The sequence below is a fragment of the Thermobia domestica genome, chromosome 7 (genome assembly GCF_964235325.1).
Source record: "Thermobia domestica chromosome 7, izTheDome1.hap1.1, whole genome shotgun sequence".
Taxonomy (NCBI): domain Eukaryota; kingdom Metazoa; phylum Arthropoda; class Insecta; order Zygentoma; family Lepismatidae; genus Thermobia; species Thermobia domestica.
The window spans coordinates 59,296,287-59,323,247 of record NC_137460.1 but is presented as its reverse complement, the minus strand read 5'-3'; the positions used below and the strand labels follow the sequence as shown (position 1 = coordinate 59,323,247).

Genomic DNA, 26,961 nt, shown 5'->3' with positions numbered 1-26,961 from the left:
ATATCTATAACTGTCTTCTTGTAAGAATATAATTTGATAATGATTTTGCAGAGTACTTTTAATACTGATACTATGTGTATAATCAGGAAATGTATATTTGTGGTAAATTTCATAGGAAAAAATATAAATACGAAAATCATAATGAGTGAAATAAAATGTAACTAAATGGACAGGAAAATTTTATTTTCCTTTCATTCTTTTTATTTACTGCTCTTTTGACATGAAATTTACCACATACTTGTCTTTTCCGATTATACACATACAGTAAAACCTGCCTTCAACGGACCCTTTATTAAACGGAAAACTGTCTTAAAGGGAAATATTTCATGGTCCCATGGATTTTGGAGTAAAAGACATGTAAAAGTCCCTTCATTAAACGGAAACTGTGCTATGCGGACAACGGGAAGCAAAATAAACCTTTAACGGAAAATTCTGAGTTTCAGACTACATCGTTTAGAAAATTTTTAAGCATCCTGTGAGAGGGTAAACATATACTGTCTGCGATAAATACTTCGTTCTTTTGTTAAATCTTTATGGGCAGTGTTGACCTTCGTCAATCACTACTCATATTCAGCTCCCACAATTTTTCGCTAGTCCTACGTAGCATGTCAGCTGTCAGTCTTCTTTGTAGGCGTACTTCTGTTCCGCTTGTGTAGCAACTAGCGACAGCCAACAAAAATGAGAAGAAAACTGACAAAACAAAGTTCTGGAAAAAAGGAATTGAGGTAAAGCAGAAGTTATATATCTCCATCACGTGTCGTGAAAACAAGGAGGAAAGAGTTCAGAGGAATTTCAAAATTCCAGAGAAAGCTTTTCTGTGTCCTGAAGTATACCGCAGCCAAGTAGTAGCAATGTATGCAAAAAATCCTGCTTGACTATTGGGAAAAATAAAGGAAAGTGTGCACAGCATATTTTGTTTAAGTTTTCTGGGGCATTAATCCGCAGAAGGAAAAAGTACTGTAATTGAACAAGTTGCGTACATCAATATATTTTCTCATTATGTCCGTTATAAGCATATATATATTTTTTAACGGCAAGGTGTATCTCCATTAAGCGGAAACCTGTCTTTAACGGAAATTTTTGCGAGTCCCACTCGATTCCGCTGAAGACAGGTTTCACTGTACTAACATTATAAGAAATACCGGGCGAATTCGTTATCAAATTATATTACTAGAACAACATATTTATAGTCATGCGACAATAATTTTGGACATGAGTGTACTGTACATAGAGAGACCTGTTTACTTTTGTTAGGAGTTGGTCTGAACAACACCATCCTAAGGTTCATCACGTTTATTTCATGCTTCTCTTAATGTTACGTCTAGCAACTTTCTCTCAGGCTCGTGGCAGTCAGCACGCCATCGTGGCAATCAGCACCTTGATATTGGCAATCAGCACCAATAATTGGCTGTGGCAGTCAGCACCCCACCCATTTCCATACCAAGCCGAGCGGTCTGGGGCGATAGATCATCAGCTTGAAGGCCCCAGGTTGAGTCCCGGAAGGGTCATGTGTATGGATTTTAACAGCATTTGTTTTTTCGTATTGTGTCAGGGGGGGAATCGTATGGGATAAAAGGATTTCAGTCTGAAAAAAATGGAGAGAATATCCTCCCCAGGATACTTTCATGGGAGTAAGGAATTAGTAAAAATATAGGATATACATTTTATAGCAGGTTTAAAAATATGGTTTGCGTATCCTATTTCTTTTCTGTTAATTATGTTCAATGTTCGAATTTTGATCATTCTCATGATATTTTCTGCTTTCAACGGAGTTCCATGAATATTATACCAAATGTTCTTTACACTCTGCAAGAAACCATTTCAGAAGATAATTCAGGTCCTAATGAATATTTCACTAGGAAAGGAAAGTATTCCCCCTCCTCTCAACATGGAAGCAGAGGGCAATTTCGCACTCTGGTCAGATCAAACATTTCCGCGTAACAAAACGAAGGTCCCCCTGTAAAACCTCTTCACCTAAAGTATTATTATTAGTATCATAAATTTGCTGAAAGCAAACAATTTGAAGGGTTCGTCGATAATATCTTTGCTTTGTCCTTCGCCCGCCTTCCAAACAAGGAGGTGAATTTTACAACATGACTGCTGTATAATAAGCGAGCGATTGGTAAAATGGTAAAAGTTTGTTTTTATGTGTATGTGTGTGTGTGTGTGCGAGAGAGAGAGAGAGAGAGAGAGAGAGAGAGAGAGAGAGAGAGAGAGAGAGAGAAGACAAAATTTTAGTTGCAAGATGACATACTTCAATTGCCGTTTTCGGTTCATATAACAAAAAGAATACCGCCACCAGAGAATAAAGACAAGTGTAGTCTGTTCTGTTCTCTAACGCCATCTCAGCCAGAACTTTACACTACAGCCTGTAATGAGTGTAGACCTTACCCAGTTTTCAAATTGAATAGAGGGTGGTGGTAGTTCGGTTTCTTGAACTTGTAAAAATCTTTCCTGTCTTTGATTTTGTTTGTCATCATTCCAGCCAGAAATGAAGAAAATGAGAATTCCTCAGTTTACAGCAAGGGGAATTGGGGACAAGACATTAAGGATGATATTCCTGGAAGCTCATGTATCACGATTTTTTCATTCAATAGACAGAGGACACTTTTCTATGAAGGCTTTTCGACATGTTTTCTCACAAAGGGGATTTTCCTTTTGCAATTTATATGACCACTGGCAATTTCAATCCTGGCCATTCCCGCCAGCGTTTTCATTTTCGAGACGACCCGTCTCGTCTCGTTTTCGAGACGGGACAAGTAGTCTGTCTCGTCTCGTGTCTCGTCTAAAAGGGTTCTGTCCCGTCTCGTGGCAACACTACCAAATAATAACTTTTTGATCAGGTTATCTTTAATACCTTCTCTGTCACTAATATTTAAACAGTGTAAAACCTATTGTGGCACACACTGTATTTTCACAAATGAATTACATGATGCACTCCGCCTTCATAAATAAGTTCCTTAAACATTGCTCTCCCTTTGTAATTAACCGATTTTGCCAGTAAATTTCACTAAAAGAATGCCTCCATAATCACAACCTGCTCCTTAAATAGTACTGCATCAGAAGGTAATTTATACAGGAGACATGCATGCACGGTACTGATCAGGGAATCAAATAAAGGGGTTGCGTAAACGATGCAATCTTCCGTAAGAAAAGTATTGGTGGTTTTTCATATTGAAGTTTCCAAGGTACAGTGTGTTAATTAAAAACAAGAGTCACGTTACTGGAAGTTGTTTGCGAAGTTGGGAAACATCTAAGTCACCTGTAAAAACACAAATAGCATAAAAATGCAACTCTTCTCCAAAGGGAACTTGTAGTGCTCACTAGCAAATGATAGTGTTTCATTTTTTCACTTGTCTTCCTTTATATTTATATACCTTTTTATAAAACCGTGTGTGTACGAGAATAATAACGATTATGTCCACCTAAAGTTATTTTGCGGCGAGAAATGTCACACTGCCTATAAAATATGATGGCTGAAAGCACAAATATTCCATTTTGTTCAAAATGCAGATTACACCCTGTTTCAAAAAGAATATACGTACTTCGAATGCATATATTTATTAAACTTTAAGACATACGAATATGAAATTTTACACATATTTACGAACCTCTCAAGTTCAAATTACAGTTCAAATTGCAGATGTTCAATATGTCCTCCATCAGCGACACGAACAATATCACATCGATACTCAAATTCCTCCCATACTCGAGCAAGCATGTCCTGCGTCACTGATGTTATGGCAGTACGGATCCGGTTCTTCAACTCTTCCAGGTTCTGTGGGAGTGGTGGTACATAAACGTTGTCTTTAACGAAACCCCACAGGAAGAAGTCACAGGGTGCCAAATACGGTGACCGTGGAGGCCAGTTGATACATGCTAAGTCGCCAGCTCCTTGACCAATCCAACGGTTCGGTAGTTTCATTCAGATATGCACGCACTTGGCGACTCCAGTGAGGGGGTGCCCCGTCTTGTTGAAAAATGTAGTCGTCTTCGTGCAGCCTCGGAAACAACCAGTTTTGTAATATAGCGAGATACTGCTGACTGTTAACCGTGTTTCCATTAAAGAAGAAAATGTTGATGTTGGAGGAAAATGGAGAAGATAAAATGGATAGAGAAAGCAACAAACGAAGATGTTTTAAAACGGATAGGAGAAAAGGGGACACTTTTAGCTACCATCCTTCGTAGGAAGGCCAATTGGATTGCACACATTTTGTGAAGAAATTGTCTTCACACCGCCATAGAAGGAAAGATGGAAGGGAAGAGAGGAATAGGAAAAAGGACACAGCTGATCAATGGTTTAAAACATAGAATTAAATATTGGGAGTTAAAAGAGGAAGCTGAAGATCGAGAAAAGTGGAAGAAACATTTCCAGGCCCAAATCTAAAATGGAAAAGTCCTCCTCCTTAGTCCCACGATCTGCCAAAAGGCAGAATACTTAATAGTAATAGTAATAATAAGTTTTTCAACCTATCATCAGTCATTGAATTGCGTTTATGTCTTTAATCTTTTCAGACTTGAGAGCGGCCTTCACATTTAGCACTAGAAACTGATATATTCACAGAGATATCATCTAGCTTGTAGGTTTCTAGGAGTGCGTTTTTGTAGGCCCAAAGATCAACGATATTCATCAAGGAATCAACTTTGGTTTTCTCTCGTCTTCATACAACTCAATTGTATTTGGGAGGATTTTAAGTCACATTTGAATATTTCCAGATCACTTCCATAATGCTGGACTATAGGCTCGACAATGTTATAATTCAGAAAGTTTTCACTTTTTGAATGTGGTGATTAATCTAATGATTTTGCTACATGATCCTTATCAATAGTAAGCAGAAAAATGTCTCTTAGTTTATTATCTTTCGAAAATTCGTTTTTTTTGCCTCCAATGAAGGAAGAGATTCATCCAAAATGAATTCGTGGTATTTCGATGGCGAATGTCTAGTTCGTTTCCACGAGGAACCCCTATAGTCTATCTGTTTCCAGCTCTGGAATTTCAAGACCATTTTCTCTGCATATTTCCAAACATTCTTGATCAATTTGTTCGAATGTTGTTCGTTGAGAGTCATATTCTCCAGACCTCATCTTCGACAGCGTTTGAACTAGTGAATCTATAAGAATCAAACATTGTAACATGTCTGCATCTACTTGAGATGAGGCGACGCTCAAAGTTATAGCATAGCAGCAGTCATCGCAAATTTTGCCAGCCCGAAAAAATTCTCTCTCGTACAGATCACACTAATTTGCCGGATGGAAGTAAATAAATATCACAAATTCCAGATTTAGTTTAATACCGCATAATAATATAAAAAGTTGTTTGGTAGATAAACTGCATTAATAATAGTAATAATAATAATAATAATAAAGTAAAAAGTGGTGGACAAGGACAGATGTTCTTAAGAGACAAACGTCGCACAGAAACAGGAACTGAAAAAAGATTTGCCGTCCCAGCCCACTTTAAATTTTAAGCCTAGCTCTTAAAGCTAAGTTTCACTTTAAAGTAAACTGCCAATAATTATCACGTATAAAGATGTCCCGATTTCACGCTCTAAAAATATGGTAGCCTAATCAGTGACGAAACTAGACATTTTGTGCCCAGGGCAAATTTTGCGATTAGCATCCCCTTCATCTACATCTACACCAATAAACGCACAGATTAGTTTGCTGGCGCACGGGGCAACTTCTCCGGTTTCAGCATCTTGTTTTGGTCTGGCCCTAGTTCATTTATTTTTAGTTACTTTTACTCTTGAGCTCTAAAACTGAGTAATGAATGTGCCTTTACTTTATTATTAAAATGATGAAGTGAACACTCTTGAAAGGAAAAAGAGGAAATGTATTTTTCTTTCCCTAAAATCAAACAGTGTGCGAACAGACATTTCAATCGGAACTCCCTACAGCAAAAGAAGTATACGTGGCCTTTTTTTCTTTCGTTCGTTAGTTTACCTTCACTAGTTTTTATAATTTGACGTGAATTCAAATACACAAACACTTCACACCCACACCGAATGGCCAAAACTTAGCGGTAGAATATCAGCTTAATATTCGGAAGGTGGTGTGATCGATCCCTCGTGGATAAATATTCGACTGAGGAGATTACCAAGATTCTTCCTCGGTGTCACTAGAGAAATTTTTATGGTCCTATCGACTCATTTTCCTCATTTCTATCCTCTGAGTCTCGGATGTTTCAAAGCCTTAAACTTCAAATGTAGTTGAAATAAGTTAAAGCTATTATTCTGTAGACGATGCTAACTAATTAGTATTGTTAGTTTTGAGATTAGATTTGAAGGAGGGGCATTAATTAGTATATCTTGTTGAAAATTCATATCACCACTGATTTACTGTTCTGCGTAATTCCCATCATGTAATTTTCTCAGAAATGCATATGTTAACGAACAACAAATATAAATCTGTCACAAAAATTGGTATTCACTGACTGAACGTACTGTATGGAATATCTGTGGACCAGCCCCCAAAACTCCTGATTACTAAACATCAGATAACGGGATGATACAACCTGGGCACGGGAGTAACTATCACTTTTACACAAAATAGCATTTCTGCCACAACCAAGTTGTATCATCTCCGTATCTTACCTGATGGTTAATAATCAGGAGATTGTAGTACTGCTTCTGTGATAAACCGGAATTTCTCTACAAGTAACAGTTTTGGAATTAAGCTACAGTTAAAATCGTTTAAAAGAAAATACTTCTGAACGATTTATTTATAAAGAATCACTGATTTTTGTTACTCTCATTTCCCAAGGCTTTAGTTAGTAGTATAGGTCTACAAAACGCTGACTCCGTTTTCCTTAGAGATCGCTAGTATTGCTTAACATCGCATCAGAAGGTTTCTACTGAGTTGCCAACGGTCAAGAGCTTTAGGAAACTAGACGTACTAGAGACAAGACCAGAAGGTAGTCGAGAAGAACCAATATCAGTAGCATATAGTAGGTGGTGGTAGTATTTAGTATCTTAATTTTCTCGAACGATTGGGATTCAAAAAACAGAGAGAATGACAGAATTAATAAAAACTTCTGCTCTCTTCTTTTACTGTAAATTAAACAAGACGACTCGATATTATTTGATAATAATAATACCAAATTATTTAATGGATACTATGCATTTGTTCTATGTCGCCATAATCAATGGAAATTAATTACTTAGTGTACGAAGACTTCTTTCGTCCAACACAAGTGTAATGTTTTACTGCAGTGCATGCTATTTGTAAGTAAGCATTTCTTATTTTAGTATGACTTTCGACATCGAAGCGAATGAGAATGCCAATTGATTTTGCTTTTTTTTTTTCTGATTCTTTGTCGAAAACAACGAACATAATCAGATAAGGTACAGAGGTTAAAAGGAACGTTCAGATGATGAGGTCACTGCATGCACCTTACAGATTTCGAATTAGATTTTGCTGTATTACGAACAAAAACGAGCTTTTTACTCGGAACGCAGACTATTGAAACATGCGGTATTCTGCAGTTGGTAACTGTTGTCGAGGGATGTTTCGGTAGTAGGTTCACTTGTGGCCACTATCACCTAATAGTTTGTCGACCCATAGCAGTATCACTCTGTGTTGGGGGGAAGGGGGGGGCAAGAATTTGAGCAATGGTCTTCCCAGGCTCCGCCACTGCACCAATAATGCTGACGAATCTACATACGTCAACGTTTGGTCTTCCGAATTAGCTTACAGCTTATTGTTGTTGTTGGTTTTTTTTTTTTTCCTATCTTGGCGTAGTGAGAAAAAGTATTTGGATGTAAGATATTCTGCCATTATTGACAGGTCACTTACCGCAACTGAGAATCTTCCATGCTCCACGGTCTTCCACTAACCTCTTAGTCTTCACGTACGATTTTTCTGAGTTGATATCGTCCATTAATTGCAGTCTCCCTCTCCCCCCCTCTCTTTCCTTTCACCATACCCTCTAGCACGTTCCCTCATGATACCTTCTTAGCCATGTTCCAACCAGTTTCTCTTTCTCTCCCACCATTTCTAAGATCCTTTCATTCGTTTTCTGCTCGACCCCGCTAATGATATGTTAATAAGTAATATTTGTGTGTAAGTAATGTTTGTAGCATGACATATTCAAGAATTTCTTCTTTACGATCAATAGTATCAAAGATATAATGTACGATTTATATTCTAACTTTGAAGTTACTTTTTTTTTTTTTTTTTTAACTTGTTACCCTAAGGAAAGATGTTTAGCAATAATTAAATTGCATTCCGTGTCCTCAAATTAGGAGCTAGATCTTTAACACACACCTATAATTATACTATGCCGGAAGTTACATTTAGCATGCTCTGATGATGTGGTAGAGACATTGCAAATATTATTACTGAACAATAAGCGAATATTGCCGTTTGACTACCAGTTAAGAACTCTATGTAACTATTAGATTTTGTTTTCGTGATCATCTAAAAATCAAATCTTTTACTGTGTATGCCAAGTCAAAGATCTACATAATATTTGGAAAAGCAGAGTAAGATTTATTTTTTAAAATAACAAAATGTAACTTTATTTCTAGAATGACAACAAACTTTCACTACAGAAGAAATGCATTGATTTGGTGCCTGTTTATTAAAAATGCTATAAAAAAAACTAATATACAAAATCAAAATCTGTACAACATGCAATCATTTATATACATTTATGAAGTAAATCTCTTTGGCACTTTTATCACTCTGATTGAAATACATGAAATGGGAATTCAATTATTGCACAAAATCATGTAAATATAATGGAAAGTTCATTTCGGGACATGATTCTTTACATACAATTAATTGGAATAAAAAATAATAACCTACTGACTCCGATCTGGAAAACGATTCGTTGACGAATTAGACATGAAAAGTAGCGACGAAATGTTCGAAAAGCTATAACAAAAACAACAATAAAAACAAATGTGATCAGGCCGTAAAACACTGGAAGGGAAATTATTTTAAAGTTAGACCTTTTCGAAATTTCGTCAACAACTTCGCCAATGTTTTGAGCCCCTGAACAAAATTATTTTTTCAACGTTATGCTGAACGGAAATTATTTTTTCGCTTCATTTGTAAATAATCATCTCCCAAAGTTTACCCTTTTTTTTTCTTTCTTTCTTTCACAACAAAAAATATAACGCAGGTCAAATCAAAAGAATACGTATATACGATTGGCCAATATAAGTTGGTAAGTGGAAAGTCTTGATTATCACCATTCGGATGGCAGCACGTTTCCATTTTCTTTCCAATATATTTTGTAAAGAGTAACAGTATTCAAAATAATTCAATCAAATTCAAGAGATATTCAACAACCCCCAAAAAAAGTCGAATCAGACAATAATCCGTGTAGTTTTTGGATTTCTTTCTTTCATTGTTAAAAGCACATAATTTTACCTTTTCAAAAGAATGCTTCCAAAACTTCAAGGATTGCCTGTCTCCCTTGATTATTTATTCAACTTGCCTTCGAAAAAGTCAGAATATTCGTCTCTTGAATTTGACTGATTTATTTTGAATATTGTTACTTTCTACAAAATACATTGGAAAGATATGGAATACGTGTTAGCGCTCCCTTCAACTCCCCTTAAGAACTTGTACTCATTTCATCCAAATTATTACTAGGCAGTTCTTTCCTTTTTTCGTCCTTGGTTTCGCTAGCTTTATCGTTTACAACAGCACTTTTCTTTCCGACTGGAGATCCAGTTCGTTTATTACAATGATCATTATTCTTCGTCTCGTCTCGCCACTGCCTTATCTTCTCTCTTTTTGTTCTTTCAAGTTCTCTTCGTTTACGCCCTCTACTTTCACTCGAATGTTTTGTTTCTCGTCTCTCACTACTTCTTCTATCACTTCTGCTACATTCTTTCGTTCTTCTTTCACGCCTATCCTCTTTTGAGTCCTTAGCTGTGTGTTTTCGTCTTTCTGTCATCGACGATTTCACTCTCCTCTGCTCTTTTCTACAGTCATTTTCGGCTTTAGCGTTCAGTCTTTCTTTTGCTTTCCGTATTCGACTTAACGGCCACTTCTGTTTTTTCAAGCTCTTGGCAATAACTCTCTTCTGATGGTGTAACTGGGGAAACAGATCTAAGAGTAGAGGGTGAAAAAAGGCACAAATTAGTTATTTTAGTACACAAATAAAAATCACAATTAAAATACACACAGCATTCTGCGACGAAATCAATAAAATTTCTTATAATTACAGCAAAATTGAATTTATTTCTTTACAGTGCAAAGTGCACACTAATACACACACAAACTAAAGCAGTCATTTCCAACTGGCCGATGCATGACGCACAAGCTCTTTTTCACAATCTGAGGAAACCAGAAACCAACGAGTAAAGGAGGGGAGAGGATAACATAAGAGAATAGAATAAGCGAATGGGCAGTGTACAAGTAGTCATGAATCCATGGGTTATCGAAAAAGAATGCCAGGATTTTGATTAGTTACTATGAAAGAACCGTTAGAGGCACTTCAATGGTTTTAGCCTTAAAATGTGTAGAAAATATCAAAGTTTTTGCATATAGCTTAGTAACTTTCAATGTGTGCTCTGTTTATTCCTCTGCATACGTTGAATCTATAGTCAGTTTCGGTCCACATGCGTTGAAGCATATCAGGAGTAACAGTCAAGATGGCGGCAGAATTGCGCGGCTGAAGATGTACTAAGTCGTGAATTTTTTCTGCATACACAATGTTTTTGACATACCTCATAAAAAGAAATCCAAGGGAGGCAATGCAAAGGGGGCTTCTCTGCCAATCCAACCGTTTGGAAATTGATTATAGATTAGACGTATGAAGAGCAACAAACGGAGCACACATTGAAATTTACTAAGGTAAGTAGAAAAACTTTGATATTTTCTACACATTTTAAGGCTAAAACCATTGAAGTACCTTTAGTGGTATTTTCACAGTAATTAATCAAAATCCCGACATTCTTTTCCGATGACCCTGTATATGCCTGCAAAACCATCAACTACGCTAACCTTCTTATTGCATGTCTCCACTGTCGATCAACATCAGTTTGCCTACCATCTCCTTCCTCTCTCTATGTGTTATAGTAAGAAGTGGAGCAGTAAACTATAACGTCATACAACATTCAGTTGGAAATTACTAATCTAGATAAGTGTAATTGCTTATGCATTCTCGAAGTTTATGTTGTCTTAAAATTTGCATTTGGACAGTACTTATGACGAAACAGCGTAAAATATATACACCTCATTCTGAAATATTAACAATGTGTGGTAATCGTTGGTAACATACGTAAAAATTAACTATCATACAACGTTTTCCAGAATATGCTTTATAATTGTTATTCAAAATATTGAATGAATTTTGCGTGTGTTATCAAATTTTGCTGGATATTTTAACCCACATTTGGTTACTAAGAACTTCTTAGTTATTTTCTCAACAGAGGAATGGAAATCGTTGTGCACTACTTGATATGGATCAAAATGTAACCGGCAAATTATACTAAGGACTATAGTCGTTTCAGCAAATTTAACGATGAAATAACATTGTATTTCTTTATCCATTATATTGAATCAACAAATATAAACTCATAGACCGAAGCCTGTATTTGTCTGCTGTATCTTTCGAATTAGTCTTCTAATACGACATCCGAATACATACTTTCATACGCCCTTCGAATGAGAAATTCATTTCCGAGTTTCAATCTTGAAAATCAATTTAGCTTAAGGTTACACAAGATCGATTTTTTTATAGAGAAACTGAAGATTCTTCCATTGTATGCCTCCAATTTGAAAATCTAATCTCGATTATTTTGTAACACATTCGCTACATTATACGCGGAAGAAAACAACGAACTAATTGACACTTCGAGCAGCACGTCATGCCTTGTTGTCACTTAGTGAATATTTCACCTTCCTCTCTAACAAAAGAAGATTTTTGATTGTGAGAATTTTTTATTGATTTCACCCTAATTTTCGTTCATGAGAGTGGATGAGACGGAATTTTTGGTTGCTTGTGTTGGGAGAAAGAGCAAATAAAGAGACGGTAGGGAAATAAATATGACTTGCATTTTCTTGCAATAATGAAACAATGTTTAGAGAGTAGGCTCATTCTACGTCAAATCACCCAGGCCATGTCACCCACCAAAATTCAGATTTTAATGAAACTTCGTATACTTGTTAACATTACTAAGGTATGAAGACCTGTAAAATTTTTCTTCCGAAATCCTAATAGTTCGTGAGAAATACGAGACCAAAATTTCAGAATTTCAGGCATCCCGGTCGTTTTCGAGGCCATCTAATATTTCGTAGAGCTTAATACAAAAATTCATATCTCAGTATCTAAGCAATGTATAACTTGGAAATTTCTACCCGAGGTTTATATAAGTCTGTAGAGCTAATTAAAAAAAAAAAAAAAAAAAAAACACCATTAAGATTGCTGTACATTAAGGGTAAGAAATGCACCCTTGCACTTCAAAATAGTTATTTTTTGTGTAAATTTCTAATTTTACATTATGCACATTATCACTGTGAGGCGGACCAATTACCTTGCCGCACTTTTTTTTTTAATTGAACCTTAAGGTATGTTTTAAGGGACTGTAAAATAAAATTAGTGTTTTTTTTTTTTTTTTTTTTGAATGCTTCGGTTAATAATTCTCGTTTAACCCTTCAAGGCCAACGTGCCAGCTTTTCGTGTCATCTGTAAAGTGTTATTGCCATTGATGCAAGCAAGGTATTGGCACATTGCTCGATTCACCCACACAGATCTCAAGTAATCACTAAGTATACGTGTTGTTTGTGTTGAAATGTGTGGGGGTTCAGAGAAGCGGGATAACCAGGCTAGAAACATTCATTCTCGAAATTTTATATATATATATATATATATATATATATATATATATATATATATATATATATATATTTCTGTTTGCCGAACTATTAATATAATCAAACTGAATTTAACATTAAAATTGAATTAATTTTCCAAATCTACAGTCCATTATCTTTCAAATAAAGTAGAAATGAAGGTTATATAACAGTCAAGGGGAAGCTAGTACCAGATAAAAATCCTGCCAACCAAACTTAACCTAACCGCATAAACTAAAGTACAAGCTTTTAGTCATAATGCAAAGTTGTGTATGACTTGAAGAGTATACATTTTTTTAAAAATATATTTGTTGATATATGTATCTATAGTGTCAAAGATCTTACGTTCGTAGTTGTTAAATATACACGGTGTCTCAAAAGTTCCCTGACATAGGATAACTGTTATTATCATAGTTACAACAAAATGTAAGAGGAAAAACAGTTTCCAAATATGGTATTTTCAATCTAAAGTGAAGGATTTTCTTTTCTTTTCTTTTTTTTTTTTTTTTTAAATCGGACTAGCCGTTTGGGCTGTGCATTCTTTACGCGCCCAGCGTTAAACGAAAATGCAACGTTGCCATTAATAGAGGGGCTGGGGGAGATGGATCAATTTTGTAAAAGTATGGTGAATAGGGGTCATGTTTTAAATGGGGGCTGGCCATCGACACGTTAGCGTAAAAGACAGTAACTTCATTCATTTATGTTGTGGGTCCAGGTAAATGGCAATGTTCCGTTTTCATTTAATATCGGGTACATAAAGAGTGTACAGCCCAAACGGCTAGTTCGATTTACAAAATTCCTTCACTTTAGAATGAAAACATCATATTTGGAGACGATTTTCCCTCTTACATTTTGTTGTAACTCTGATAATAACCGAGTTACCCTATGTCAGGGGACTTTTGAGACATCCTGAACACAAGGACAAAGTTATTGTATAGCTTTCACTATTTGAGACGAAGTGAGATTGACCGAATTTGAAACTGTGAGAGGGGAGGGGGGAGTAAATTTCATTTCTTCACCTCAGAATTTTTAGCTGTGAATGTACACGATGCATAATAAACTATCAAATCTAATGTAGGACTAGTTACGGATTGAAAATCGTTTAGTTTACGCGAACATGCAAATTGTGTCTTGAACTACCAAGCTGACGTGAAAATTCTTGTCTGAGCAATGCGAGTAGGAACATGTCTAATCTTGCCTGATTCTGCATTGTGGACATACAGTAACTTGTTCATTTCGGTTTCAGCTGTGTTTCTGTGCAGATGTTTATGTCGTGTTGAGTGCTTAAGACTGAATACTTATTGGGGTTGCTGCAAGATAGTGTTGTTCATCCTGTCAAGTGATAATTTGGCCTACAACGATGTCGCGAAGTGAATTAGAACAGTGCAGTGTCGGAAAGGAAACTAAAAGTGAATGCCACAAAAACAGCTATACACGGGTGGTCAAATTGCATTGTGTTATCAGTACATCCGAGAAAGAATTGTTATCCCAAAGGAGTGGAATCAGTTCTGATTTGTTAACTAGTGTTTGTGAACATTATAAAACATATTACTTGAAGAAGTATGAACATTATCAGACAAGTTGTTTTGATCCATTTAATTGCCACAAAAAAACAATTATTAAAGCTTTGCGAAAAGTAAGTGTTGATTTTGCTAATGAAATTAATAAAAACACTGACTCTGTAAGGGCTATTCTGGACAAAAGATATGCGGTAATTGCAGAAACAAACTTGGGATTTCCTTTGAATGCAAGGACCTGGGCGGATTTAATGAACACGATGTATCTGTTTTAGAAGAATCTGTCGCAAAAAACGAAACCGTAGAACATCTTAATGTTTCACTTACAGCATTAGGGGAGTCACCTCTAAAATTCCATGAGATTCCGTCACACAGCAAGCCTGCATATGCTAAAAGAAAGCTTGACTCAGCAAGTTCTGCTCTGAAAAGTAAAATAAGCAAAGTTGTGGGAAAAGAGCTTGTCTCTAAACAAGATTCTTGCACAATTTCGAAAGATGTGAAACATGGATAAACTTCTTGATTTAATAAAGGCCAAACTCCAAGGTAAAATCATTAGAAGAGAAAAAGTACAACCGTTAACTTTAGTGCCCTCATCTTGGAGCAGAAAACAGACTGTCGATGAATTTAATGTGACTGAATATGCCGTCCGGCAAGCAAGGGAAGTTCTGAAGAATAAAGGAATTTTAGCTATTCCTGAATGGAGAACGGGAAAACAGCTGAGTGAAGATACAATTCAAATAGTAAAGAATTTCTACGTTGATGATGAATATTCCAGAATTCTACCTAGAAAAACAGTGAGTATTTAAAAAAAATGTACACATGGAGAAGTGATTATTACCTGGGAATTTAAAAGAATTACACTCCTCATTTAAACATCAACATCTCAACATTAAAATTGGATTTTCTAAATTTTGCACGCTACGTTCTAAATGGGTTCTGCTGGGACACATTCCGTGTGCGTGTGTACAATACATCAAAACGTTATTCTCCTACTGCATGCATGTCATATAGAAGAGACATATCAAGACTTGATCCGTCATCTGGTTTGTTCTGTGTGCAGTCGGGATTGCATGCTGAGAGCATTGCTCCGAGTGTCCCTCCAGTGAAAATTTGAAGCAGCTTCTGATTGCAAAATTCGAGGATTTTGATCCTGGGGAGGAAGTAACATATTACTAGTGGGTATCAAGGACAGAACAGAATTGGTGAAAAGTACTGTCACACTGGACGCGTATGTGACAACTTTGATTCGAAAGCTTGAAAAGCTTGTGCCACAGTCACACTTCTTAAAGGACCGAAAGAAAAATCTTGAGCCAGAGACAGCCGTCGTTCTGATGGACTTCAGTGAAAATTATTCCTACATAATTCAAGACGAAGTTCAAGGGTATCACTGGTCTACTGATTCCTGTACCCTACACCCAGCAGTACTATATACACGTCTTCCTGGATCTGCAGACCTGACTGTTTCTAGTTTGTGTGTGATATCAGAGACATGGAACACAATGTCGCATTTGTTTATGAGACTCAGAAACAAATAACTTCTTTTCTGAAAGAGCAATTCCCATATGTCAAAAATGTAAATTACTTTAGTGATGGATATGCTGCGCAGTACAAGAATTGTAAAAACTTTATGAACTTGTGTTACCATTATGAGAAAAAATGAAATCTTTGAGTTTTACGTCCCACGGTTATGCCGGTTAGGCTAAAGGAGACGGTGATGATGAGTAATGAATGAAATGGTGGAATGAAGAAAGTGGGAGGAAACGGGAGAACCCCGAGAAAACCCACGCACACGGTGTTTGTCCACCACAAAGTTCACTTGGCGGGGGCTGGGATCGAACCCGGGACCCCAAGCGCCAGAGGTGAACGCTCTACCACTGAGCCACCGCGGCCCTACCATTATGAGAATTTCTCCTTAAGTGCATCATGGTCACTTTTCGGCTACAAGCCATGATAAATCCCCATGTAATGGTATTGGTGGGACAATTAAACGTCTGCTTACTAAAGAAAGCCTTCAAAGATGTTCTGATTTTTTAAATACGCCAGAAAAAGTTTTTACCTTCTGTAGATCTCGCATTGAACATATAAATTTCAGCTTGCTGAAAAAAGAAACTCTCATAGATACACGCAAAAAAAACTACGAAATAGTTTTCCTGGTGCAAAAACAATTCCTGGAACACGATCATATCATCAGTTCTCTCCTCTAAGCCAAACCTCGATTGGGACAAAGCGAATCAATGCTGATCCAGATTTCAGTTCCATTTTTCATTTTACTGAAGAGAAGACATCTTCTCGAATGAACGTCGCGAACATCACCACTAATTCGTATCTTGCATGTGTTTACGATAACCATTGATTTTTTGGGTTAGCATTAGGTAAAGATGAAGAGGAAAATGATGTTGAAGTCAAGTTTATGCACCCTTTTGGATAATAAGACTATTCATGGCTTTGGATTGATTATTTTAACAAAAGAAACACTGACCAAAGCTTAAACCTATTAAACCGGCTCCATCCTTTTACTGGCCTTCTGCAGGAAAAGACGACGTGTGCCATGTTCCGATATCCAATATTATTTGTTCTATGTGCGCCCCCTTTACTAAAGGTACTGGAAGAATATATGATTTCTCAGATAAGGAGGTTCAGTTTGTGGAGGAACAATACAGGCTGCGTTTTGCTTAAATGAAGTAGCAAGTTCCTTCAGTCTCAAATAGTGAAATCCAATCACTGTGATTGGCATATGCTGAGGTAAGAAATTGATTGCATGCACAAGTTTTGCATAATTCTTGGGTTACAAATTTTCAATTTAATGTAGTGTAAAAGTTCAATCATTATTTTTATTTCGTTTTGAAGACTAAAATGTAACTGTCATAAATTTGATAAAAAGAAGTACGAAATTGAGTTTTGTTCTGTACTTTGTATTGGTCCTGTTGTTCCTGAAAGTACGTCTTCCCAATCGAAAAATAATCCGGTACTGCCCCCCCCCCCTCGGACTGTCATATAGCCTTCATTTCTACGTTATTTGAAATATAATGGACTGTAGATTTGGAAAATTAATTCAATTTTAATATTAAATTCACTTTGATTATATTAATAGTTCAGCAAACAGAAAAAAAAAACTATAAAATTTCGAGAATGAATGTTTCTAGCCTGGTTATCCCACTTCTCTGAACCCCCACACATTTCAACACAAACATCACGTATACTTAGTAATTACTTGAGACCTATGTGAGTGAATCGAGCAATTTTGATGTGCCAATACCTTACTGGCATCAATGGCAATAACACTTTACAGATGACACGAAAGCTGGCGCGTTGGCCTTGAAGGGTGAAACAAGAATTACTAACCGAAGCAAAAAAAGTCTCTTAGAACATAACTTAACGTTCAATTTTAAAAAAGAGAGCGGCAAGGTAATTGGTCCGTCTCACAGAGATAATGCCCATTATGTAAAGTTAGAAATTTACACAAAAATTAACTATTTTGAAGTGCAAGGGTGCACTTTTCACCCTTAATGTACAGCAATCTTGATTGTGTTTGTTTTAATTAGCTCTACAGACTTACATAAACCTCGGGTAGAAATTTCCAAGTGATACATTGCTTAGATACTGAGATATGAATTTTTGTATTAAGTTCTACGAAATATTAGATGGCCTCGAGAACGACTGGGATGCCTGAAATTCTGAAACTTTGGTCTCGTATTTCTCACAAACTATTAGGATTTCGGAAGAAAAAATTTTACAGGTCTTTATACAGGGTGCGGCACGTAAAACCGGCCCGTCGTAATATTCTGGTATATTGTGTTTTTGGCAACACTTAAATAATCTACCTTCCTACCAAGAGATGGCGTGTCGAGGTCGGGTCGACTTACGTGACCTGCAGCAGTCACGTGCAGCAGCAGCCAGTGAAACTTGTCGAAACCAGTTGAGAAAAAGGCCTCGTTGTGTTAAGCCGGGTGAGTGTCAGTGTGTGATAATGCCGTATTCGATACCCGAGCGTGTTGCCATTGTTGAAGGGTTCATTCTCACTGGATCTTTTGTGAAAACAAAGAATTTGTTTTGGGAGAAATTTCCAGGACGTTATGTGCCAGCAAAAAAGCACCATTCAGGAATTGATTGAAAAATGGCGGCGTACAGGATCGGTTCAAAATGCTCCCAGGAACAGACGACCATCTGTCTGCACACCTGAATTAAAGATGTAGGTGGAGGAGATAATGACAAGAAGTCCTCGAAAGTCAACCAGGAGATTGAGTCAACAGGTTCATGCGAGTAAGAGAAGTTGCAGACGTGTTTTAAGGGGACTGAAGTTAAAACCGTACCGGATAAGTGTTGTGCAAGAACTAAAGGAGCCTGACCTGCAGAAGAGGGTGCATTTCTGTTCATGGCTGTTGAGCAATGTTGCCAGTGGTTTCTTGGATCCACTAATGCTCATCATGAGTGACGAGGCGTGGTTCCACCTGTCTGGGTACGTAAATTCCCAAAACAACCGGTATTGGTCGACAGAAAATCCACACGCAATCCACCAGGTACCCTTGCATGATGAGAAGATTGGTGTTTGGTGTGCCATTTCCGCCACACGCGTTATTGGGCCCATATTCTTTGAGACGACAGTGAACAGTGACGTGTATATGGGAATCCTGGAGGAGTTTTATACACACTTGACCGAAGAGGAGCGTCAGTTATGTTACTTTCAGCAGGACGGTGCAACATGCCACACATCAGCTGCATCATTGTCCCTTGTGCATGAGATGTTTACACCAGAGAGGACAATCAGCAAAGGCTTGTGGCCTCCTCGGTCACCAGACTTGTCCACGTGTGACTTTTACTTATGGGGACTGTTAAAGGGAAGAGTATACGAAACAAATCCACACACAATTGAAGAACTCAAGACCAGGATCCAGGATGTCACCAATAGCATTACAACACAAGAACTGACAAGGGTATATATGAATCTCCTCAATCGTGCTCACATGTGTGTTGAAGTGGGCGGAGGACACTTTCAGCACCTGCTGTGAAGGTGAGTAGTCATATTCAATACATTACATTTCATTTATGTGTTGTAGTTAATCATATTCAATACATTACATTTCATTTTATGTGTTCACTTTACGGGCCGGTTTTACGTGCCGCACCCTGTACCATAGTAGTGTTAACAAGTACACGAAGTTCCATTAAAATCTGAATCGGTGGGTGACATTTCGGATTTTTTCTGGGTGATTTGACGTGGATTGAGCCGCTAACAATTGAGAAAGATCAACATATGCGAAAGAAAGAAAGAAAAAAAAAATTGCAATTGGTCGTTCACATCTGAGTTTGTACTTGAATTAAGGAAACATTATTTCATTAAAAAAATCTTTCTGTTGCTTTGTTTTAACTTAATGTCCAGTTTCAGCAGTGACGTTATACGAGACGTACAGTGGGGAGCCCGGCTCCACAAGAAAGCCAACACGGAATTGACTACTGTAGAACTAAATATTCTATATAAGATATTGGCAGCTGCTAAACTTATTGCTTTTTCCCCATGACAACTGTAAAATTAGTATGGACCCTAAAGTTACTCCGTAACTGAAATAATCAATACAAAGAAATGCATAAAAAATCAATTTACACTAAAAGTTGAGATTCAATGCCCATAGCGTAACAAGACGACCCCGTGATAAAACGAAAACAGACATTACTTCATGTTCACAAAAGTTTCAGACGTGTTCCTGCTCCTTTCACCTCGGTTAGGCGGCATTATTGTAATTTCTTATCCTTCTCTGTAACAAAAAACACTTTGTTAACTATACCATGAAGTGTATGCCTGATCCCTCTATTGATGATTTTAACAACTCCGTGATTAAGATATCGCTTCAAAATAAATTTCCACGTAGTTCTATCTGTCAATTCATTTCTACTTCTGCTAAATGCAGTTTAAATTCTGCATTAGAACATACATATATTACTCACCGCTACTGACATAAGATAAAGCTTCCATTCGTCGTAAGATTTTTAAATACCTTCATTTGCAGCAAAAGTATAAAAATGGAGGATTTAAACTGGAAAAATGTGGAATAGAACATTATAAAAGGGAGATGGGGAGTTATGGCGGCATGCTAGAACATCTGGCGACATAATTTCCTCGAGAATGAAAGATAAAACGAGGTTTTTAATAGCTTTAATAGGCTAATCTATTTAGAGCTTTAACTCTGGATCTAATAGATGTGGCACGACGGTTCGAATTTTGGTCAAATTTAAATCTTTTAATACACACAGGACAACTCTGATATCTACAAACGAAATATAATGGTTTATTCTGAACTTATGTTTGAAGAATTTTAATTAAATTTCCGTGGGGAGATGTGAAATCTGGACATAATGTTATTACCTATACTAATATTCCGCCTTCTGTGGATGAATAGTTGTTGTTTTCACCTTTGGGGATGTAACCTAGGTTCAATTTTCGGTTTCAGCTTCTGGTTTGGAATCCAATTAAACTAGAAATATTTAAGAGTTTGTACTTCATAACAACATCTATTACGTTTTCAAGAGTTCGTCTTTCATAGCAACATCTATTAAGATTTTCGTAGTAATGTTTAGTTCAATCCAATTTCCTCTCATACTGACCGAGAAGTTCTTGATGTGAGTAAAGATCTCAACTGATGTGAGTTAAGATCAGTTTCCATGGTTATAATTTGAAAACTAAACTAGGAAAGTTAGTTTAATGTATAATAATAATAATAATAATAATAATAATAACATAAAATAAAAAATGAAGAAATAAACACAGAGGGGTCGACGAAAATAATCTAAAAGTTAAAACGCTCGTGTTTGGAATCATTTGGGATATGTTTCATAGAAAGTACAAGACTTGTAATACCGGTATTGAACCTGTAAAAACAAACTGGAATTGCATACAGCAAATAACAAATATTCGCTTGTATACAAAGGATGTTTGTTTTATTTTCAGATTGTATTATTATTATTTGAAAAAAGTATTAATTGTAGTTCGGAATCATCAACGCAGATACTAACGGCAGTAGACAAAAGTTCACTGCTTCTTAATTCGAGTGGTTTTCCAATTGCCTCACGTTTGCAATGCCTCCTTCATGCCCTCAAAAAGTTCTGTGTGCTCACCAGGAATCGACCCCCCCGGATCATGCACACCAAAGGCAAGAGCACTAACCTTATTCTAAATCAACTTTTAAGTTACGAAATCATAAAGACGTAAGACTTAGAGCTTTACATCCTTCTGCCTGCATCCAGGCAGAAGTGTAGTATTAAGTTATCCCATAAATAAAGTTAGTAACATGGTGTAAAAATAAAAGATTAGGTACCTGCCTGACACATACATTCTTTCATCACTGTGGTAAATGCTGCAAATATAATGATCTTCAAGTTACGCCTTCAAATAATATTTTAAAATCCTTACTAGATAAAGATCATAGATATTCACTAAAAAGTGCACATACTGTTCATTCCACACACTCATATTTCAGAGGTATTTTGTGTCAAAACATACGGCGATCACACGGCGCAAATGAGGATTTAGTGACCTTAACAACAAAATATTCGACAGCAAAACATTTTGAAGTAGGAAATTTTGGCTCCATCAACTAACAACGCTTTTACAACCAGAATCACGAGGGATCATACGCGAGTATTAGGTTGCTGCATTGGTTCGTAGTTCTTAGTATGCTAAGAATACAATTTTATTTTTTGATTTAATGTTCATCATTCGGAGTGGCATAGTGCTTGTATGTATGTATTAAAAAGATCTGAGGAAATTTCGGGCTATTTGCAGCTCTAAATAAATAAATAGTAACGAAGCAGCAGCAAAAGCAATAGAGCTAGGGCGAAACATTTGTGCTGTGTACAAGGAGAACGTTCGGCACGGAAAAAAGGGGGTTCTATCATTTCAAAACGGGCAATTTGACTTCACGTTCCGAAAAATACAGGGCCTTGATAAACATGGTTTAAATGCTGTAACCCACGTCAATCAACTCAAAAATTGACAATTAACAATATTTGCATTTCACAGAGAAGGTTTAAAAATTAGGCGTATGGATATCATGCATCTTAACAAAAACAATAGAAATCAGCAGACGGGCCTTAGACTTCTTTGCTTGCTTGTAATCGACTAGCTCCTGAACAACATTGATCAGTTCTGTCCAGTATTGTTGTCGGTGAACAGATATTCTGCTTTCATGTCAACATATACAGAAGGTAGTGTACTCACGTAGAAGATAATGTCACTTGTCTGGAAGATCAAAAGAATTGTACTACGAATTGCTTCTCAGAAACATTACCATCATTGCTAACATTTTATTACTAACAACTCAGACGCCTTGCGACCGCAATCCAAGATAAATGACCAAAAGGACTGTACCATGACAGCATCGAATGTTGCTGTAACCCGATAATGCACGCATATACCACAGCCAGGTCCTTGGTCCATATTCCTTTACCCCATCAATCTTCTACCCTTGGATTTACACATGTTCCGCTCTCTGTTCAACAATAAACAAGACACTCCATTGATAACAAAATGGCTCATCTAACTTGGCTTAACGAGTTTTTTAACTCCAAACCAGCCGATTTTTTCAGGCATGGAATCACAAAACCCGCTCAGGCATGGAAACAGACAAAGTCATACAATGAAGAAATATTATTGATTAGCTTCTGATAGAAACTTTCATCAGTAAAAACGGTACAAATTTACACACAATTCTAATACGAGAAGTAGTCAAAGTGGTGGCTCAACTATTTCTGTAATAAAATTAATAACAATGAGTAAAGATAGAAAAAGCACTTCTCGTCATTTTCACATAAACGGTGTAAAATAAAGAGGAAGCAAGAGTTACTCCTTCTCCATTGTTTCAATTTAATACAAGTAATTTCTGTCCCATATAGCTTCGGGTGGCTCAACTATTTCTGTAATAAAATTAATAACAATGAGTAAAAATAGAAAAAACACTTCTCGTCATTTTCACATAAACAGTGTAAAATAAAGAGGAAGCAAGAGTTACTCCTTTCCCATTGTTTCAATTTAATACAAGTAATTTCTGTCCCATATAGTTTCGATTAACCCTTTTAAATTTTATGGGAACTATAGTACCCATCGAGTAGTATCTTCTTTCTAGGCTTAAAAATGAACCGATAAAGCTTTCGTGGAAGTTTTTGCATCTCGGGGTCATGACGTCATAAGGGAAATATATATATATATATATTTTTTTTTGTTACCTAAGTTCATTATTTTTTGGCTTGCTTACTTTTGCAGCTACAAGACTGAAATTTTCTACAAACATTCAGTGTATACCCTAATATTTACCATATTTTTTTCAGCTCTGTACCTTAATATGGGCGGAGTCCAGAGGGGCGACAAGGGAGGAAAAGCGATTCTTTCAGGGAAATTTCCCTTTTCTCTAAAATTTCCCGCCTCTGGTACTTGATGGGAAAATTTAAAAAATACGATGTGAAAGTGTTCCATTCTGAAGAGAACGAGCTATGAACCATGGTCCTAGGTTAATTAGGAACGTCTCAAGAAATTTTTATCTGAGACCCTGTATAAGCAGACATGTGCAATATTCTGAGAATATGCGTAGGACATCGGTAAATATTTTTTCCCGCTCTTATTTCTCAAGATAGGAGCCTGGAATTTCGTACACGCAGTCAGCATACCAGTTGCTATTTCCTGAATTTTTGCTGCTGTTTGCGTTAACATAGGGGCGGCTCCAGAGGGAGAAAACGGGGGAAAGGGATTTTTCTTGTTAAAAATCCCTTTCTTCCCGATTTACTCGCTTTATATACACGATGGAAAGATGCGAGTAGTACCATCTGAAAGATTGTTCTATTCTGAAAAGAACGAGCTATGAACCATGATCCTAGGTTAAGTAGGAACGTCTCAGAATTTTTTTAATATTTCATCTGGGTCATTTAAGGTAAAATGGTCCATTGTGGGGAAATTTAAAAAAAACTTCCCTCCTTTAAGATAGGAGCCTGGAATTTTGTACACGCAGTGAACATACCCGTTGCTATTTCCTGAATTTTTTCTGATGTCTACGTTAACACAGGGGCGGCTCCAGAGGGCTCCAAAATTTAAAAAGATGGATTTCTTTAAAAAAAAAAAACTTAAGAATTTCTGCAATTTTTTACCTCAGGTGCATCATAGGGACATTTGAATAGTACTTTTGAAAAGGCAGCTCTATTCTGAAGAGAACGAGCTATAAACCACGATCCTGAGGTAAATAGGGACGTGTCAAGAAATTTTAAAGTTACATTTTGTGTTTTTAGACCTATTTTGGGTGCATTTTTGATATTTTCCCACAGAGGTAAAAAAAAATTTCCCTCCCTTACTATTCAACCTATGATAAAATTTGGTACAGTTGTTCAGTACACTTAGTATTTTTTCAAAAAAAAAAAAAAAAAAAAAAAAAATCTTGTGCGTAGACCCATGTGGGGTCCAGAGGGTCCCAAATATTTTTTTAAAATCCCAAAAAACCCAATTTTCCCTCAAATATTTTCCCTCCGGTACATCATAGAGACATGTAAGTGGTACTGTTTGAAAGGCTGTTCCATTCTGAAGAAAAAAAAGGAGCTATGAACCATGATCCTAGGGTAAATAGGGATGATACTGTCGCTGCTTATTTGAGACTCAAGAAAAACGCCCAAAAAAGGCCAGAATTGAAAAGGGTTAACGAATGCTCGAAGTTGGTACACGGTAGGTAGGAGTAAACTCCCTACTGAAAACTGTTTATAGCTCTTTAAATTTTTAATCAGTTTTGACGAAGCAAATGCAATTTTGTTCCTTGCAATAATAGAATTTATTAAATGGTATCTAGTTATCAACGCAGGTATCACTGGTATCCCAGAGTTAGTGGCGAAATGTGCAAGGGCTCGTGCCTCGGTAAATACAAAGACTACAAGGAACTGTTATTTAAAGCTAATTGATACAGGTTCTCTAGCAAATATTAGGAGACGCGGTAGCCCCTAAAAATTCAGGATGAAGAGAAAAGTGCAAGTGATTCAGGAAATGTTCACGCTAAGTCCTCAGAAATCAAGAAGACAGGCATGTCGATAAAATAGTTTCACCTGACACACGATTCGAACTGTTCTGAAGGAAGAATTGAATTTTCGTCCATAGAAATTATATTAGTGTCAGCAATTACCGGCAGGGAAATGGGATCATCGGTTGAAGTACAGAAGATGATGGTTGCTTGATATGAAAATCGGCTCGATCTCTTCACTAATATCCTGTGAACAGATAAAGCCGTGTTTTATATTGACAAAAAAGGGTGGGGGGAGAGGTTAACAATTAAACTTAAAACTTTTGATGAAACTGAGAAGCGTAATAGGTTTCTACAAACGTACTCTGGAGTATCTGCTAAAATCTGTCACAACCATCCCAACCGCGTTTACGAAAACTGATGGATAATGGTAGCGCTTATGTGGAATTTCAGCAGTGCATAACATTCTACCATTGTACGGAACAAAATGAGTTTTAAACAATTTTCAATACGCGTAAATTTCCTTATCTTTATTTATTTGTCATAATAAAAACTCAACTACGGAAAAAGATAACTATGTTTATTATGTCTGGCTAAACGTAAGCGGCGGTGTATGGTCAGCACATTGACTCCCATCAGTTAATTCTGATTGCCTCGAATGAAATTCGCTACCTTCCAATTTAATACTCTCCCTAATTGCTTCACGAATTAATCTAAAGGTAAAGACATGCCGTGGATGCCACGCGGTCCAGATCGAAGTTTAAGTCTCAGTCGCTGGCCATGGCACAAACACATGGATTCAAATGAGTAAGCACATGCCGGAGACATACGCTACATCGCGACCTAAAGGTCGACCGCGATGGTGAATTGTGGTCGCGATGATAAACAACCGAGTTTGTTTTCACATCGATGTTCATCGTTGTGTCTCACTGGTTCTCTCTAGGTCTCGAGGTGCTGCAACGAATAAAATCATCAGTTCAAAATTTCGTCTGCAGAGGATTCTGTATGTCTATGCTCGAGAGGTTTTGCTGCACTGTTAAATTTGATTATGAAAGACATATTAATAGAACTAGTGAGGAATGGGATAAGAGGTATAAATAACATCATAACAGGCACATTCCAAATAGAGAATGGAAGAAAATAGCAACTCAAATGGAAATGTCAGCTAAGCTATTCATATTAATTTGAGAATTATACTGCAGCTTATTATCATATAAGGCAATGGCGGTTACGAGGAGGAGGGTTTCGGGCTGAAGCCCCCAAATTCCGGAATTTCCAAAGAAAGAAAGAAAAAAAGAAACTAGTGTTAAATATATTTATGCTTAAAAACTTTACGTCTCCCCTGCCAATTCCGAGATTAATAAAAAAAAAAATCATCTAAATTCGTTACTGATATAAAATAAATAAATAGTTGTAAAGACAGGCACGTATCCATAGGAAGGCAATTTCACACGCATCACATCAATGTTCCTCCTTAAAGTGCGAACTTACAATAAAGATGCGACCTATTCGCTATGTGCGCCCTTCATCCATCGCGACCTAGACATCGAGGTAACGACCGCGACTTAAACCTCAACCTCGACCGCAAGGCATCTTCAGCTGTCTTTACCTTAACACTAAATATTCGGTTCCCCACCAAGCACGAATAATTTGAG

The 26,961-nt window shown here is 36.8% G+C and overlaps 1 protein-coding gene across 3 annotated transcripts in view; it reads right to left on the bottom strand.

Moving 5' to 3' along the window:
- Nucleotides 1-8,547: 8,547 nt before the first annotated feature.
- Nucleotides 8,548-26,961, bottom strand: part of drosha (ribonuclease 3 drosha) — a 211,651-nt gene continuing 193,237 nt past the window's right edge. For all 3 annotated transcript variants that reach the window (XM_081764743.1, XM_081764745.1, XM_081764744.1), the window contains one exon: nt 8,548-10,065. In XM_081764743.1, coding sequence (XP_081620869.1) covers nt 9,566-10,065 — 500 coding nt within the window. In that variant the 3' untranslated portion in view covers nt 8,548-9,565. The remainder of the gene's footprint in view (nt 10,066-26,961) is intronic.